Source organism: Erigeron canadensis, chromosome 8 (genome assembly GCF_010389155.1).
Source record: "Erigeron canadensis isolate Cc75 chromosome 8, C_canadensis_v1, whole genome shotgun sequence".
Classification (NCBI taxonomy): Eukaryota; Viridiplantae; Streptophyta; class Magnoliopsida; order Asterales; family Asteraceae; genus Erigeron; species Erigeron canadensis.
The window spans coordinates 18,934,395-18,952,367 of NC_057768.1; the positions used below are offsets into that span (position 1 = coordinate 18,934,395).

Here is a 17,973-nt window from a genome sequence, read left to right on the forward strand (position 1 = left end):
CAATGTTACCTTTTTGAAAGATATCAATAAGAACTCGGTCAGTTATGTAATCAAGGTTAAGATATTGCTTCTTTGAAATAGTTAGTATAAAAGAAACTTTGTTACATTATCCAGCATTCCAGCCAGTATTTACATAAATATCTAAATTCCTTTTTAGTATATTAATACATTTTAACATATAAGTATTTTTTTTCCAAACCTAATTTTTATATTGATAATGTTGTAAAACTCGTGTATATGACACGGGTCTAAAATCCTGTATATAATAAAAGACAATTGATTTAACCTCAAAATATATCTATGATACTTTATAAAACAAATTCAACCCCTCTCCTTACTTAATTAAGATTTTGAAATACCTGAATTACCTCTACAAATTCAACATTCTTCTTATTCATCTACTAAATGTACCAAAAATACCCCTAACAACTTCAACCTACTCAAATTTACGGTCAAACTCTATTATAATTATCTATCCACATCTATATATATTATACAACAAATCTCATTTGGTTGAAATTGAAGTTCCGATATTCCACAATTCATCAAAACCACGTTATATCAGTAAATTACACTACTTGCCACCACCACCATCACCAACAATCGTCGCCGCCAACACCATCGCCACTGCCACCGTCGTCGTTGTCACCGCACACCAACATTCGTTATTGCCACTGTCACTGCCATTACATCGCCATCACCATCGTCACCTGCACCACCGCCGCTACCGCCGCACGCCACCACCACCCATCATTGTCGTTACCGTCACATTGCGCGGATATCGTTTTAGTATAAAAATGCAAACCACTAATTGACCCATCGGATACAAAAGTTTAAATATGTGACATAATCATAAAAATATTATTTTTTAGTTATATAGAAAAATTTATCGTGGATATTTAAAAAATATATTTCAAATAATACTACCCTTTATACGAATGAAAAAAACAACAAAACCAAAAAGTAAATACTCCGTAAGTAACAAGAAGAAAAAGAAAGCGGGGGAAAGAATATATCATCAACAACATCATCATGTCAGGAGATTGGTTGGGGGAGGTACCGACGGCGTGCGAGAGGGTTTATAAATCGTTACTGCAGTGCCACCGGCGTGTCCCAATCGGTGTTCGTGAAACCACTTGCCGTCACTTGAATCGTTCCCTTGCGGAATGCATGATTTCATATATTTGCCCCAATCAATCAGAGGCTGTTAAAAACCTATGCGGCCCTAATCATAATAATAATTCGGGAACCGCCCTAAAACGTTCCCAATGTCAACAAGCCCAGATCTCTCTCGCCACTTGCATCTCTTTTCATCAGCAGCCTGGCCCACTGCGTTAAAACACCGCAGTGGCAGACATTTGGGCCCGTGTCGGGTCTGCGGTTCTTTTATTTTTATTATGGCTGAAAAAGTATCAAAATTCGGCTACAAGGGAGGATCTTACCAATACAACAACTAGTGGTGGTTAACTCTACTCATATTACCTGTTCATTTTTAAGTTTTAGCATGTCAAATTACTATATTATACTTTGATTACTTTTGTACATAATTACCTAAATGATGTTTCTTAGCAGTTGTTAATCTAGGACATTTCCCTTTTTTCTTATTAGTAGATTTTAGTTTCACTCTGATTACTTCTGTATAATTTCATTTTATGTACTCTAGTGGTGTTTGTTACATTATATACTGATACAAGATATTTGGTCTTCTGTTTGCGCTCTGTTTCGACTATCTCCAGTACATATTGTGCACCGTCCCAGGCTTTCATTTGTATATTTTGTTAGCGGTGGTTGTTTTTGTAGACGGCAAAGGAACTTGACCAAACGAGGATACCTATTTGTTTGGATGATTAGAGTATCTATCTCTACATAGGACCACGGTCTTTAAGTTCTTAAATGATGATTGATGGATTGGAGGTATTTGGCGTTCGCAGGATTGATAGAAAAATCAACTTTATTAAGACTTGGTGTATATAAACAAGATGTTTAGCTGAATCATAGAGGACAAAACAATGGATTTCTTTGGCAAGTCAACTGAGCACTTAAAGAGACCAAGTATGAAAGATTGAGCTGCTTTGTACTTGTTTCAACTGGCTGATGGAAGGCGTTGACTGCGATAAGATCAAGGAGGGTCTCAAATATCTTAAGGAAAAAAGTATGCAAAGTGGTAGACCGAGTATAACTTCAGGTAGGGAGCTTAAGGCAGTTAGGATAAGAGTTGGGAAACGAATCTACCACTGTATGTAGGTGCAAATCATTGTTTATGCAAGAGTGTTGCGAAAAATCTTGCTGGTTTTGACCAATGATTTTAATACTTAATGTGTGATAGTCAAGAAAATTAAGTTTTGAGTATGACGATTTGTAAGTTAACTGCAGGTTAAAGAAGAGGAAACGTGTTGTTAGAAGATGCATTTGCAAGCAAAGGTCATGGTAAAAGATGAGACGCCAAGAAAGGTCACTTGGGCATGACAGGAGAAGGCCACAGGTTATTTTAATTAAGGTTGTTGAATAGACTCTGGTATTTTAACTCGGGTAGTTTTGGAACAAGGTTACTCGTGTTCATGAGGAAATGGAATCAGTCAATATGTCTACTGATTAAATCGTCAGTTGTTTGTATTGAAATTACCATATATCAGAAATTCAAGTTGTACAGACAAAATCTTGAAGCAGAGCATGTGTAGAAGATGAGACTTGGCTTTCATATTCGCTATTTTGACATCGTAGTATCGGTGTACTCAATGGTAAATTTTTCCACAGGAAACATAACTGTTAAGAGATATGCATGTTAAGAGATATGCAGATGTTATGCTCCAAGGAAGGATCCACAAAATAGCTTTCCAGAAGAAGCAAGCCCAGCCAAGGAGCCATTGGAGTCACTTATATCTTTGGGTAAGCACTGTTTTTATTATTTTCATCAATCAATCAATCATTGACTATTCTAGAAGAACATGGGGTTTTTTTCCAAGTAGAAATTCAAACGCATTCTCTATTTTCTAGAAATTTAAACACGATACATAGAAGAGTTGATCTCCATTAAGAGCATGGGCGGAGCTAGAAATTGTCGAACAGGTTCAAAACTAACGACTAATAATGTTTGTTTGCAAAGTTTGTGGGCTGATCACTAGAATTATACTAATTGTATGCTGAATTTTTTTACCTCCTCGGCATAAGGTGGCTCCACCTCTTTTTAAGAGATTTATAAAAATATATACATATATATATATATATGGGGGAAGTGAATATAAGGTTGTCTCATACCTAAGCTTAGGTATGTAACCCCTCACCCCATTTTTTTAAACCATAAAATTCATGGGGGCATGTGATTTATTTATTATACAACAAATATTAAAAAAATTGATATGTGAGGGGTTCCATTACCTAAGCTTAGGTACGGGACCACCTTATGTGATTTATATTAAGAAGGCATAAGGAGAGTATTTGCAAAGGGCTATCCAAGAGTGAGTTTGAGGATTCTTACTATAAAAGCATTTTTGGTGTTAATTCATATCTTAAGTTTTATTTTTCATTATAGTGAGTTGTGCCAGACCAATATGTTTACAACAGGAATGACTGGATATGAGTTTATTTGTAATATGATTTTATGCTTTTTAATTAGTTTTAGGGTTATAGCAGGCTTTAGAATAAATAGTATGACGTCCAGATATCTGTTTATTAACATTATGCATCATATGTTAAAGTTGAGACATGGCCTAATATTAAGAGATCATAATAGAAACAAAACAACATGGTTAAACTTTAAATCATAGACAGGAAAGGTTTTGTTACCTTTTTATAAGTCTTAATTCCAAGAAATCTTTAACATCTTTTCAAGTTTTCTAAGATGCCAAATGTTAATATATTAATGAATTGGAATTTGCTCTTGAGGGGAACATGTAGGAACCGGCCCCCTCCTTTGATTGAAGAAAGAAGTTAGAACACCTTATATGCCTTAAGTTGTAGGCTACTAATAACCATCTACCATGTTTTAATGCTGGTTCGCCCCTTTTCAGGTCACTAGACTAGTAAAGGTGTATTGGAACCATTATTGCTTCCGGTTCGGTACTAGTTGGAAAACAAATTCATCACGTGCAGGTTCCATGGTATGTGTTGTGTGGTGGAGTCTCTCATGGAGATGGTATTTGGTTTTTATTACAAATGATTCGCATATTGCATTGTTGTCAGTTTATTTAAAAGCATATTCTAGTGACGTTGGATTGATACCATGCACAAGGTCTGTCTTTGTTATTCATAAGGCAAAAGGGAGTGTATGGTTAGAGGTGCGGTACCGCACGGGTGCACGGTGCCTCGCGGGAACACCTCTGGTACTGCACAGAACGGAATGGTTAGCTAATCAGGTTAGTAAACATTTTGGAAGTATTTGATTATAGGTAGAATGATAGTGAAACAGACAAAATTCAAGGTGAAGACACTTTTTTTTAGTGTGGGTTAAAAGTTTGTGAGTATAAAAAACCGGACTTCTACAATCTTTTAGTTTTGCGGTAATCAATTCGAGAGAACGGGTACTGAATCCGTACCATACCGTATAATATACCGTCACCAAAAGTTAGGAACCGAAAATGATACCATTGCTACTGGTAAGGTTTCAATATTTTTCTTTTCTCTTCTTTCAAGACTACCTTCATGGCAATATTGTGTCATTATACTGCTTTGCTCTGCTGAATTGTCTAGTATACCATGAATAAAACATGACAAATTTTTCCAGTTTGGTTTATGTACACTTCAATATAGCTTGCTTATAATATTTTTATCCAGGGTGGGCTGTACGGCTGTACCTCAATGGGCCATTGGCATCTATTTTCAGTGTTTTTCATAGTTCTGTGCTGATGAAAGTGCCTTCTACACTGCTTAAGAAATATATATTTTTCATAGCAACAATAAAATGTCGGTTTGCCAACCAAGACATGGATACGAAACCTAACTGTGCAGCAACATCTGGTTAGGCATATCATGTACAATCTCGGTCATTTTTCTACCCTTGGTATATGGCGCTTGCAAACCCTGTCCGCTATGTTGTTCAGTCAGTCAAATCCATCAACTGGTTTTGCTCGACTGGATTTACAATTCGAGGCATTTATATTTCCTGTTGATTGAGAAGTAAAGGTAGGTGGGGGTCAATGACAAGGTAAAGTTAGTCTCTTTTGAAACAGGTTGTCTGACATTTTGCATAAGTAGGTTGATAACTTCCTATCAAAATGTTGTATTAAGTATTATAAAGTGTTTTAATATAGATGTATAAATTATTAGGTTTTTTTAAAAACAAAAGGATAAACCTTTATTCAAACCAAACAAACCTAACCTTTGAAAGTTATGAAAAAATGAAAAATCATGTCTCAAAGAACTCAACCAAACCATAGAAACTTCATAGCTATAAAAGTGATATAACCTTCCTAAACTTCTTTTTTCTTTCATATTTTTTTCTTATAACTTCTCGTATATAAAATTTTTTTTTTCTTAACGGCGAAAATGAAGTATTATTAATAACTCAAACTAGCAAGAAGCTAGCATAAAGATAGGTACATAAACAAACAAGAAAATAAACGTAAAACCAATCAAGAAATACATGGCTTACTACACCAACTATCCCAATCTAACTCCACTTTTTTAGCTCTATTCGGAATCCGTAAAAACGTCATGGATCTAATTTCTTCAAAGATCATGAGCTATAGAAAATACCATATTATGCACCGCATCATTCCTCGATTTCCAGAGGCTCTAAATAGCAATAAGAATAATGGCATTGAGCATTTTCTTCCAATTTTTATCCCCAGCTCGAGAATAATAAAAGGTGTATAAGTCATGGACATGAAAAGCATAAAAAGGGTTTACCTTACACCAAGATCCAATTAAATCCCAAACCTCCATGGAAAAGGGACATGCCGTGAGAATATGATCAAGAGATTCATCGGCAAGATTACACCTAACACAAGATAAAGACCTCATTGTAATCCTCCTTTTATTGAGTTGAATTAGAGTCAGAAGTCTATCTCGATTTGCTCTCCAATTTCTTATATTCACCTTCTTTGGAACCCAATTGTTCCAATGATAGTTGGGATGTGAGTTGTGAACAATAGCCGAGTCGAACTTTATCTTCAAATCTAAAAGTATGAACTCATTTGCATTTATGTGTGGCTGTAAGTCTACATCTTTTATGGAAAACACTGATTTAGCTTTGAAAATTGATTTCCATAACCCCCTGTTTCTTGTATAACTTCTCGTATATAACCATAATTTGATCTGTTAAGGATACCACTTTTATATTTCCAGTCGTCTTTACCCAAGTGTGAATTTCAAACGACTTTCAAGTGGTTTCATTCCTCTACTGTATTCTGGTCACCGCTATATTATATTCTGGTCACCGCTATATTAGATAAAGAAAGATTGTCATTGAAAAGCAACCACCCAAATCAAATTTGATACATCCGAGTTACATAAAGTTTTTTTGAACAGCTGATATTTTATTAAAAAATATCTAGCAAGGAGCTAGACGGTTGCAAAAGGATTTTGAATCCATATATTCCAAGATACATAGATTTTTCTATTCCTACTAAAGACCAAAAAAATGGGTAACTAACGATGTGATCAACTCATCAAAGAGATCTTTCCGTTGCCAATATTTCTTGCCAAATATGAGTTGGTTGTGAAATTTTCAGATAGCCCATAGAGCGAACATAAGGGAATGTTGCAAAGACATCTCAATTCTACTATTAGGTTTCAATTCATGTGGTATATGTTGACCTATCAAGTATCAACTTATAAATTGTGGTTCCACGTTTCTTGATGAGCACTTTATTAGTGAAACTTATATGAATTAATTTAGCTGCTTTTGATTCCATTAGTAAACTTATAAATTAAACAAAATCATAGACATCTCAATTCTTGATGAGCACTTTATTAGTGAAAATTATATGAATTAATTTAGCTGCTTTTGATTCCATTAGTAAACTTATAAATTAAACAAAATCATAAGCTATTGATTCCATTATTAAATTAAACAAAATCATATTAGTAAACTTACCCGAATCAAAGTAATTTTATATTTCTTTTGTTTTTTAATAACCTTTGCATTTCGTGCTTAACCCCAAGTTATGATGTCAAAGACATCTCAATTCTACTTTTAGGTTTCAATTCATGTGGTATATGCCGCCACTTTCTAGGAGAGGTCCTGGGTTCGAGTCTTACCAAAGACAAATTTGAGATAATCAGGAGATTATTAAGTGGTCCAGATTCACCTGGACACTAACCTAGCTGGGGATTAATGAGTACTAAGTGGTACATGGGATTAGGGGATTCCCATCCAATTAAATTTTTTTTTTTCTTTCATGTGGTATATGTTGACCTATCAAGTATCAACTTATAAATTGTGGTTCCACGTTTCTTGATGAGCACTTTATTAGTGAAACTTATATGAATTAATTTAGCTGTTTTTCAGAAAGACATTAAATTCCATGACTTACAACGATTGTTTTTTAAGCTAAGAAGGTTAGTTGCTTGTAGGTTCGAAAATGGTTGATCATTTTATAGTGGGGTCTAGTCGTTATAGATGTTTGGTTGAAGGTGACAACCTGTTTCAACAAAGTTAGATATGAGGTGGCCTCCACTCGAGACCTGATTGGCTTATGTTGGTGTGTGATGTGGTCTCATAACCGATATTTTTGTTGCGTATTTGACGCCGCACCAACTACACTTTGTCCTTGGTTACACTTTACTTCATACACTCAAATCACCCCCACGGTGATTATATGTCTTTTTTTGACCATTTCAAAGTTGGAACATTTATTTGGGAAAAACATATACTATACGTATATCACAAACTATAACTATGTTTGATCTAATATAGAATATAGATTTTTTTTATTATTTATTACCTGGCTTAAAGCCTTTTACATAAAACTAGATTTTAAACATATGTCAAATACACGGATTTTACAATGTTATCAATATAAAAATTATTATCTGGAACAAAAAAATAATTATACGTTAAAAATAAAAAGGAATTGAAATATTTAAATGTTAATACTGAATACTAAATCATATTAAGGTTGGATGATATAACAGAGTTTCTTTTATACAAACTTTTTCAGAAAAGCAATATATTAACTTAGATTACCTAATTGACCTACCCAATTGATTGAGTTTTCATTGATATCTTGCAAAAAGTAATTATACTTTCGTTATCCATATTTGTTAAAAACATTAAAAATTAATTATTTTTAAATTGTGTTAAAGTGTAAATTAGTGATATAAAACCAAAAGGTGTAAATTAATTATTTTAAATTGGGTTAAAGTATAAATTAGTGATGTAAAACCAAAAAGTGTAAATTAATTATTTTTAAATTGGGTTAAAGTATAAATTAGTGATGTAAAACAAAAAGTGTAAATTAGTTATTTTAAATTGGGTTAAAATATGAATTGGTGATAGAAAATCAAAAAGTGTAAATTAATTTAGACATAGTGTTTATTTAACTAATTTTGAAAAAATTGAGAGTTGTGATTGATCAATTGAGATAGGTCAGTTGCCTTTTAGTATATATTAAGATTAAGATATATAATGAATTAATCCTGGATATACCACATATGTGTTTTCTAGACTAAGAATATAATTGTGTAGGATAATATATTTATGAAAATAATAATATATGTGTAAAAGTATATTTGTTCACATATATATATAATATAAAAAAAAAATTTTATGACATGGTGTTCATCTCGACCACTTTCTAGTTTCCATCACCAATGTCATATCACATTGTTGGGTGGATATATAAGGCTGAGAGGAGTGAGGCTATTCATGGAGGAAGGGACTTGTGCCATGTGGTGTCATGTCACCAAGTAGGTAGCCCCCTTAAAAATGGGAGAGTGAGGCTATCTAATAGTGTTAGGCGACTTCCGACAAGTGTATTAAGGTAATTGGTTGAGAGGTGATAAAGTAAGAGAGAGAGAGAGAGAGAGAGAGAGATACCTGCATTTTTTGTTGGAGCAGAAAGAACTTTGGCGACTGTTTTCTATCGTCATCCTCACATTTTTGGTCCTATCACTACCTGGGGGTGGTGTTTCAGGCAATGGGGGAGGCAAACAAGGAGGGATGTCGCTCCACTCCTTTCGGTTTAAATGGTTGGAGTGAAGAGGTGGTGTTCCTCGACAATACCACGGCAATACCACGGAGATTAAGAAGTTTCTTTCGATGAAATGGTTATAATTTATCTAATATAATTGGGGGATTTTTATTATGAGTTATGATGATATATAGGTCTAAAATAATGTTTTAAAATCTGTCCATTTCAATCAATTATAATACATGGTCTAAACAATTTATTTTTCTTAATCACCACCATTAATTTTCGCATGTGTTTACTATTCAATATTACTATTTTTTAGTTAACGGCCAAAATCGTCCCTGTGGTTTACCCTAATAATCAAGTTTTATGACATTGACAGTCCTTTCTATGAAGATAAAGTTCAAGTTCAGTTCTTAATTCAAACGGACGTTATCTCTTCTTCATTTTCTCTTTCACATGTCATGCATATGAGAGTATTATAGTCATTTACAACTTACAGACACTAATTAGGGGGCAAGTATTTGGTGACCAACTTGATTAATAAAACATGTTAGCATTAGTTGATTAGGGACATTGTTGATTAGCTTAACCTGATGATGAGGTACTAGACTGGTCAACGGATATTCAATGATTTTGCTGGAACGGGATGATGATTAGTGTTTAAGGTTGAAACATGACCCTTTAACATTACATGGACCTCTGAAAATCATTAATGTTCCGTTTCGTATTTGATTTAATCATGATTATTAAAAATTATTGATATACCATGATATCTATGTTATTAACCACTTTTACATGATGGAAGTTTTGATTTAAGCAGTTAATTACTTATATCATAATAGAATGTTTTTTATAGGGTAAGGTTCATGTGAGAATCATTCACATATGAATATAGGTGTTATTAAGTACTAGCTTAGTGCCCGCGCGTTGCGGCGGCTAGAATGCAACTGTCAATATTAAAAATACCCTTGTTGATGGTGAGGAATCCGGCGATGGTGGTTGTGGACGATGAATCCGGCGAGAGAGAGGGGTTGTGATTTAGTTGTTGATAGTGATAAATTGATGGCAAGAGTTGCGATATGGAGATCGGCTGGAAAAGGTGAAATGAGTTTTTTTTTTTTTTTTGATATGGGTTTCTTTATTTGCAGGTTTAAATTTTGATAGGGGTAATTTCGACGTTTAGAGAAGGAGGTGTAAAATACAATGTAATTGAAGAGGGTATTATGGGAATAGAAAAAATGCTTAAAACTTAATCTCAATATCCTTTATAAGGGTTTATAAGGTCAAATCTCAAGAGTTTATACTCTTGTAAATGTTTGTATAGTGTACCGCCGATGATTTGCCGGGATAGTTTATATATAAAAGTTACTTTTCAAAAAAAAAAGAAAAGATAATTTGACCTGTTCATATGTGAATGAGCTATTCATATAGTTATTCCAATTCAAGTGGTTTTTATATAAACCGTAACATATATATGAGATGAAGCACATAGATTATGCTCTTAATTTATGTCAAAACCAAGATTAACTTTTTCTACAATTCCAAACAAAATTCTTTCTATCAATTTCTATTGAAATTTTTGAACGAAACTGCCTATTAGTAAAGGAAAGTTTTTTTTTTAGCAACCGGTAATGTAAGGTCATAATAATTCTGGTGGAATCACAGTCATGCTCTTTTTATGGTCTTTTTGGAAAAATTGGTGATAAGAATTAAGAAGTCATGGCAAATTCCACTATAGATTTCCTTTTCTTTCACATCCACTTCCGTATTTAACTCGTTGAATACATTGCTTTCTAAAAACATTACTTTTTTTTTTCTTTTTTTCTCTAAAACCATGGCTTATGGGTAAAAGTTTGCATTATTTCTATCTCGGGAAAATGATAAATATATCCGATAAGACATACACACTAGATAATTCAAGAAAGAATCCTAAAAAGTAATATTTTTATGCAAAATTTCTAATTAAAGAAACTAAGTAATTTTCGTCTATTAAAAGTATTGCATTTCTAAAAATTTCTCAACAAAAATAATATCATTAGCTTTTAACGTTAAATATCTGTTAAGTGTCATGTCAACTTGTCACGTCAAAAAAGCTAATGTGGACATATGACTAGATAAAACCCCATTATTTATCTTTCTACCTCACAATACAAAGAAATAAAACACACACAACGCATCACACCTCTCTCTCTCCTCCTTTGAAGAATCCGACAACCACCACTACCCATCGGTCGCCTGCTTGCCGCTGGAGCATCACCGGCAACCACCACTCCATCACCATCTCCACCTTATTCCACTCTTTCACCTTGTTCACACTAGAAAGCAACAATTAAGGCTCCAACACCACAGCCGCCACCTGTCACCATCGTGGTAGCCTTTCCGCTGGTGACCCATCACCACAGTAGCACTCTTACACAGTAACACTACCATTAGCCGCCATCTTACTATTCGCGACGGCCGCCACCCGCATATGATTTTTCTAACGAATTTGTTGTTTTACGTCATCACAAATTTATACTACCACCCTTGAAACCCTAACCCTTGATATGGGTTTTTGGACCAAATAGACTTTTTTTTATTGATATAAACATTATCTATTCATATGTCCACGTTAGCATTTTTAATGACGTAGCATTATGACTTGGCACTTAATGGAATATTAATGATGAAAACTAACAACATTACTCTTATTAGGAGATTTTTAAGAAATGAAATCATTTAAATAAACGAAAATTAAATAGATGCCCCTTATTAACAATTTTTAGTAAAAGTTACCTTATCAATACCGAGATGCCGTATGGTTATTGTTAGGATTTTTTAATCGTCGACGTAAAGTTAACCTACTCCATAGGATTTTCAGTTTTAGACATTTGTATTTTATGGTAGCAATCAAATTTCAATTTTAACAATAAGATAATTTAATATTATTTTGTGTAATTTAATATTATATTATATTAATCGTTCAAAAAAGTAATAAAATTTTTTTATTCCCTTACTAGTTATTTATTTTTGACATTGCATTAGATCATGTTAAATTCTCTTGGTTTTTTAGATTTCAAAATTGCATTGATTGATTTTCTTTTTCGTTTAACAATTAGTCGAGATTCGACTTTCAAGGAATATCGAATCATACAATGAACCATCCCAACAGAGCATTCCAGTCCGCTAAAGGTTGAGAAGATGTTACTAGTGTATATATATATATATATATGGGACAATAAAATAAGAACAGTTTTAAAATAAGAACGTTGAGAACATTTAAAAAACATCATTTTGATGCATTAAAAGTCTATAAAACTAACATAGTGCATAACTAATTATCATTATTTAAGTGTATAACAACACATTGGCCTATCAAAATCAAGAAAATCATGTTTTTTGTTTTGTGCATCCATCTTGGATGCATATTCTTCAAAATGATGCATCCACCAAAAAACATGATTTTTTCGATTTTGACGGATCAATGTGTTGTTAAACACTTAAATAATGATAATTAGTTATGCACTATGTTAGTTTATGGACTTTTAATGCATCCAAATGATGTTTTTTAAGTGTTCTCACCGTTCTTATTTTAAGACTAGATTATTATCCGCGTAATACGCGGGAAACATATATAATCAATTACATGTTAAATTTATATAATATCATAAGTTGACAAATATTTATGCCGATAGTAATTGAACCACTAAAAAACGTAAAGTTAAATTGGTGGTCGTTAAAATTTCGGTTTAAAGTGATCACACCATTGGAAAATGAAAACGTTTTCGTTAAAAATCTCGTTATCTAAGGTTTTCGTTTTGTTTGGATGTCTTTCATGCATCTGAATATGTCTGCATTGTCATTGTGTTTGTGTTTTAACGTTTTCGTTGAATAATTTAGTTATCCACTAAAATTATTAAGCAATTTAATTATCAATCTATACATCGTATATTGTGCTAATCTATTCATAATATCTTTGCGTTTTTCATACAATATTCTTTTGATATAAATCTGATAATTTACTATAAATTCCGTATATGTTTTGTTAGTTATTTACGAGCATGGTATCCGCACAATGCGGCGGCGGTAGTGGGCACGACGGTCTAGTATTGTTGGTGACGGTATTATTTCTGGTGGTGGCGGTGTCAAGTCTCAAATGGTGTAGGTTGATGTAAAGGTGATAGTATTATATTCAAAAAGATAAGGGCTTAAAGTGTTAATTATTAATTACTAAAATAAATGTCATGGGCAATTCTATTAATTCAAAGACAGAAATTACTAAAACTAAAAAGAGACCTTTTGCTTTATAAGGGAGTAGAGATAGAGATTAATATAAAATTCGTTGAATAACTATTGAAAAGTATGTTAATCTGTGCATCGCACCGGCGTAATCTTGTGTGTGTGTGTGTGTGTGTGTACATATTATATTATATTATCTGGTTTTTTAATCCGATTCGACTGATCAGACCGTTCCGAACAGTGAAATGGTAAAAATGTCGATTTGACATCCGGTTTGATTTTCAAAACTTTGAATTAAATATAATAAGATACTAATGACGTAAAACTAAATTTTTAATCCAACTCAACTGATCCGACCGTTCCGAACAATGAAATGGTAAAAAAGTCGGTTTGACATCCGGTTTGGTTTTCAAAACGTTGAATTAAATATAATAAGATACTAATGACGTAAAACTAAATGTTTATAACCAAAATTTATTTATTACGTCATATGATAAAAATTCTAAAAGTTTTAATTAAATAAAAACGTATTACATTAAAACATGAAATTTTATTTTAAAAAAGATAAACTTGATTTTAAATATGAAAAATGATGTAAAAGGTAATAAATATTAGTTTCCATAATTATATAATTAAATAACAATAATTATTTTGTCTACAATTTTATATAAGGAAATAATGATTATTGAAATTTATTAAATTAAAATTAAATCTAAAAAGTTAAAAAAGGTATATGACATCAGCGTTTTGATTTAATGGTTCTAATTAAAGGTTAAACTTCATCCAATGGTCCAAACTTCTCTATTTTTGATTTAAGATTTCTCTTATATATATATATATATATATATATATATATATATATATATCTTGTGAGAACAACAAATATGGAGAAAACCGTGAGAAGCGCTAGTTTCCCTCCCTCTTTCTCCTTTTTAGTGTGCTTTTTTAATTTTTGATTTTTTTGATTTTGATTTTCGTTTAACAAAAACCCATTCAAAAAAAATAATAATAATTTTTTTTATATGAAATCATATGGGTTACGTGTTGAAAACGTATGGATATGGTATGAGTGTTACCCTCATCCATTCTAAAGGGGTTGTCATCGGACGCATATGGTAATGGTGTGGATTTGATGGACGGCGATCAAAGAGATGGTTGCGGTTTGATACGGTACGGGCATAGCCTTTAACTCTAAGGGCTTTAGAGATGGTTTTTTAGTGGTTCTCAACATATGTTGGTTCTCACTTCATCCCTTCACTATACATATATATATACTAGTGCTCAGGCCCGTACAATGGACGGGTAGTCTCAAAATATATTAATCAAAGATAAAAAAAAAAATTGGAATTCTAAGTATATTAAATAGATACCTAATAAAATTAAAATACTTAAAAATAAAACATAAAACGATTCAAATAAGGCAAAAAGTTGAAGAAGTAATGCGTAATACACTAATCTTTCGGGGAATCATACTCATTATCAGAATAATCGATATCAAACGTAGGATTGATTCGAGCAACCATCAATATGACCAATATCACAACTTAATCAATACGAAATTAAAAAAGAAACATATGAAAATTGTAACACCCGTCGTTTAAAAATATGGATTTCCAAAAACTTTCGCCTAACGGCGTTAAAAGTGAGCTGAATTAAACTTTAAAAGTCCAAACCAGCAAAATCTGTTTGGTTTATTTATTAAATGGTGTTACTAGCCATATCATCAAAATAAGTTCAAAAGGAAACCCATCGGTTACCCAACATTAAACAACCGACCACATTATTAATACAAGTCATTATTATCTAAACATAAAGCAAATGTCTAAAGCGAGTAGCCACTATGGGTAAACTATAGTCAACTTCAAGATCATCTACCCATGCCTCACATCTTCTCAACATCTACCTGCTCACTATTGTTGGACCTGAGGGTACAACACATTTTAAAAGAGCAAGTGTTAGGTAACAAATTAGCTAAGTAAGATAACACATAGTTATAAAACGTTTGTCCATTTAAAACATTATAAAAAAGTCATATTAAGTCGTTAAGGCACATATCATCAAACATATCATCTCACATACATATCATAGCATCAACATCTTTCATATTAGGACGAGTCATCCTAAATATGCCTAGTCATCTTTTACATCTCCACATATCACATCTAAACATCTTTATACTTGTGACATAAGTCACGCATCTCATATAACATATGCATCTTTATAAGTGTGACGTAAGTCACACCCGACTGGATGGACAAACCTTACGGCTGTACATCACTGTCGTTAAGGAATGACAAGCCAATCCCGGAGTAATCCGTATGTTCAAGACAAGTGGGGCGGGTCAGACCTCTTGTATTACTCTTCACATCTTTGACCATGTTGCATGGAGCCACCCAAGCAACCACATCTACGCACTTAGCCGGGCAAGGGCAAGTACGAGTTAAGCTTTACACTTTCATCTAAAATTACGAGATCGATTTCACATCTCATATAGTTTAGGTGTTCATATTACCTAAACATTATCACATATACATCTTAACGTTTGGGCCCTTAAACGTGCACGTGTCATAGTAACTTAATAAGTCTAGTGAACTAGATGAACAAGCCATGTAGTTATGCACATTTTACATATCATCAACCTATAATACATTTCAGTTCATCTCAAGATGTTACATAGCATTTCATAGCATATCATTACATCGCATGCATTGTTACATCACGTACATCATCATATATCATTGCATATCCTATATCATCACAACATTGCATATCATTTATCATCTTAGATCGTATATCATTTCATATCATCTTTCGTATCATATATATATATCATTTCATATCATATATCATCTCATGTCATATATCGTTGCAAATCATCAATTATCTCATATCATATATGTAACACCCGTTGTTTTAAAAACCTGGATTTACAAAAACTTTGCCTAACGGCATCCAAACAAGCGGAAGCATTTCATAAAACGTTTACAGTTTCTACTGGAATTGTTAATTAATAAAACTGGTGTTACGAATGCATATCATAGCAACAATAAAGGAAATCCACACATGTCATCAACTACATAAATGACAAATAAGTCAACATATGGTCATGTCTTGTGAAACCCAAGACGTTACAATAATCAAAATAAAGGTTCATAAGTGTCGTCTAAATAGGTGAGGTCACTAGCAAGTAACTAAGCATCTTTAATTGCCTACCCAGCCTCACATGCATCTCACCAATCTTCAACCACTAACCTGGGAAACACAACACATTTCAACGAAACAAGTGTCAGCTAATTAAAGCTGAGTAAGATAACAGGTTAGTTCGAAAAAATTTCACCATTTAAAACAATTCATCAAGTTCATCTCATCATATATAAGGCATGTCGGAATCACAAACATCTACATAATAATCAACATAAGGGATATCAAATCCTATGATGTACATATCAAGCTAAGTCATTACTATCGTTTCAAACATCGTCTAAAAGGATGTCAAATCCTATATTGTGCCTATAACCTGCAATCGTCATAATTGTCTCATTCATCATCATCTCAGTTATCGACATTAACTTTATTACATCATGTAGATACATATCATATAGATACACAGGTTACACAATTTCATCATTACATATAGCTAAGCAGTTATAACTACTTAGTCGTCACATATCATCTTTAACATCATATCATTACATCGTGACATCTTATCTACACATATAGTCAAGTAACTTACGTCACCTGATCGTCACATTTAAGTAGCTTACACCAGTTAATCGTCATACATCAACTTTATTATGTCATCATCATATCATACTTACACATAAAGTCAAGCAGTTTACACTACTTGATCGTCACATAGAGTTAAGTAGCTTACGCTACTTAATCATCTCAAGAATAGGGTTGAGTATCCATTCGTCACAGGTTGGTTGATCATACGAGATGGAATATTCAATCGACAAATATGGGTCACTCGGGAGATATCATGACTACCCCCTCGTGATCGACTCAGCACACTAGCCCCAAGTACTAGCATGGGTTAAGCATAACACTTTTCGTCTCAGTTTATACTCGAGTTCGTCTTAGTGCGTCACAATCATCACATATCGTCATATATTATCACATATCATCACATATCGTCACATATCAACACATGTCATCTCAGATCGACACAACACATTAATCTTTATTACATCTCATATCATTATAACGCCATTAGCTTTATCTCATTAGATACATCATTAATTCGACATTAAGACTATCTCGGTGCATATCATTAATTCGTCATCAACATCATTTGCCATTAAAGCCCTATCGTGCATCGTGACATATCATTCCTATTCAAGTCTAGTGAACTAGATGTAATAGGCCATTCGACAAAAAACAACATCATCGACGACGAAATCAACATGGACATGATACTACCTAGCAATCAATCAGTCATCGACATAATCAACACATATTCAAGCAATCATTACATTCCATTATTATGATAAGGGTCATTATTTGCTACAAGGCATTCGTCATATTAAACATCATAGCCATTGCATAATCATCATTCGTACATTACAACTTTACAACAATACTAAGGGATGAAATACTACTTGCTATCAATTCATATATCATATAGAATCCCATTCCCGTCCCACTAAATTAACATAGTAAAAGTAACCTCTAAAAGTAC

General features: G+C 32.9%; 2 protein-coding genes across 2 annotated transcripts; both read left to right on the top strand.

Annotated features, from left to right (window-relative positions):
- Window positions 1-959: 959 nt before the first annotated feature.
- LOC122579256 lies at window positions 960-1,704 on the top strand. The gene has a single exon (XM_043751381.1). The coding sequence runs from the start codon at window positions 1,033-1,035 to the stop codon at window positions 1,336-1,338; it is 306 nt and encodes a 101-aa protein (XP_043607316.1). The 5' UTR covers window positions 960-1,032; the 3' UTR covers window positions 1,339-1,704.
- LOC122579254 lies at window positions 1,407-5,274 on the top strand. Its single transcript, XM_043751380.1, has 4 exons — window positions 1,407-1,459; window positions 1,737-2,886; window positions 4,008-4,352; window positions 4,771-5,274. Exons 2-4 carry the CDS (start codon window positions 2,776-2,778, stop codon window positions 4,840-4,842), a joined length of 528 nt encoding a protein of 175 aa, XP_043607315.1. The 5' UTR covers window positions 1,407-1,459; window positions 1,737-2,775; the 3' UTR covers window positions 4,843-5,274.
- The last annotated feature ends 12,699 nt before the right edge of the window (window positions 5,275-17,973 follow it).

Excerpts from the sequence above, each read along its gene's own strand:
- LOC122579256 (XM_043751381.1), top strand. The coding sequence starts at position 1,033 with ATGTCAGGAGATTGGTTGGGGGAGGTACCGACGGCGTGCGAGAGGGTT.
- LOC122579254 (XM_043751380.1), top strand. The coding sequence starts at position 2,776 with ATGCATGTTAAGAGATATGCAGATGTTATGCTCCAAGGAAGGATCCAC. Across the intron at positions 2,887-4,007 it reads GGAGTCACTTATATCTTTGG|GTCACTAGACTAGTAAAGGT; the intron begins GTAAGCACTGTT and ends GCCCCTTTTCAG. Across the intron at positions 4,353-4,770 it reads CGGAATGGTTAGCTAATCAG|GGTGGGCTGTACGGCTGTAC; the intron begins GTTAGTAAACAT and ends ATTTTTATCCAG.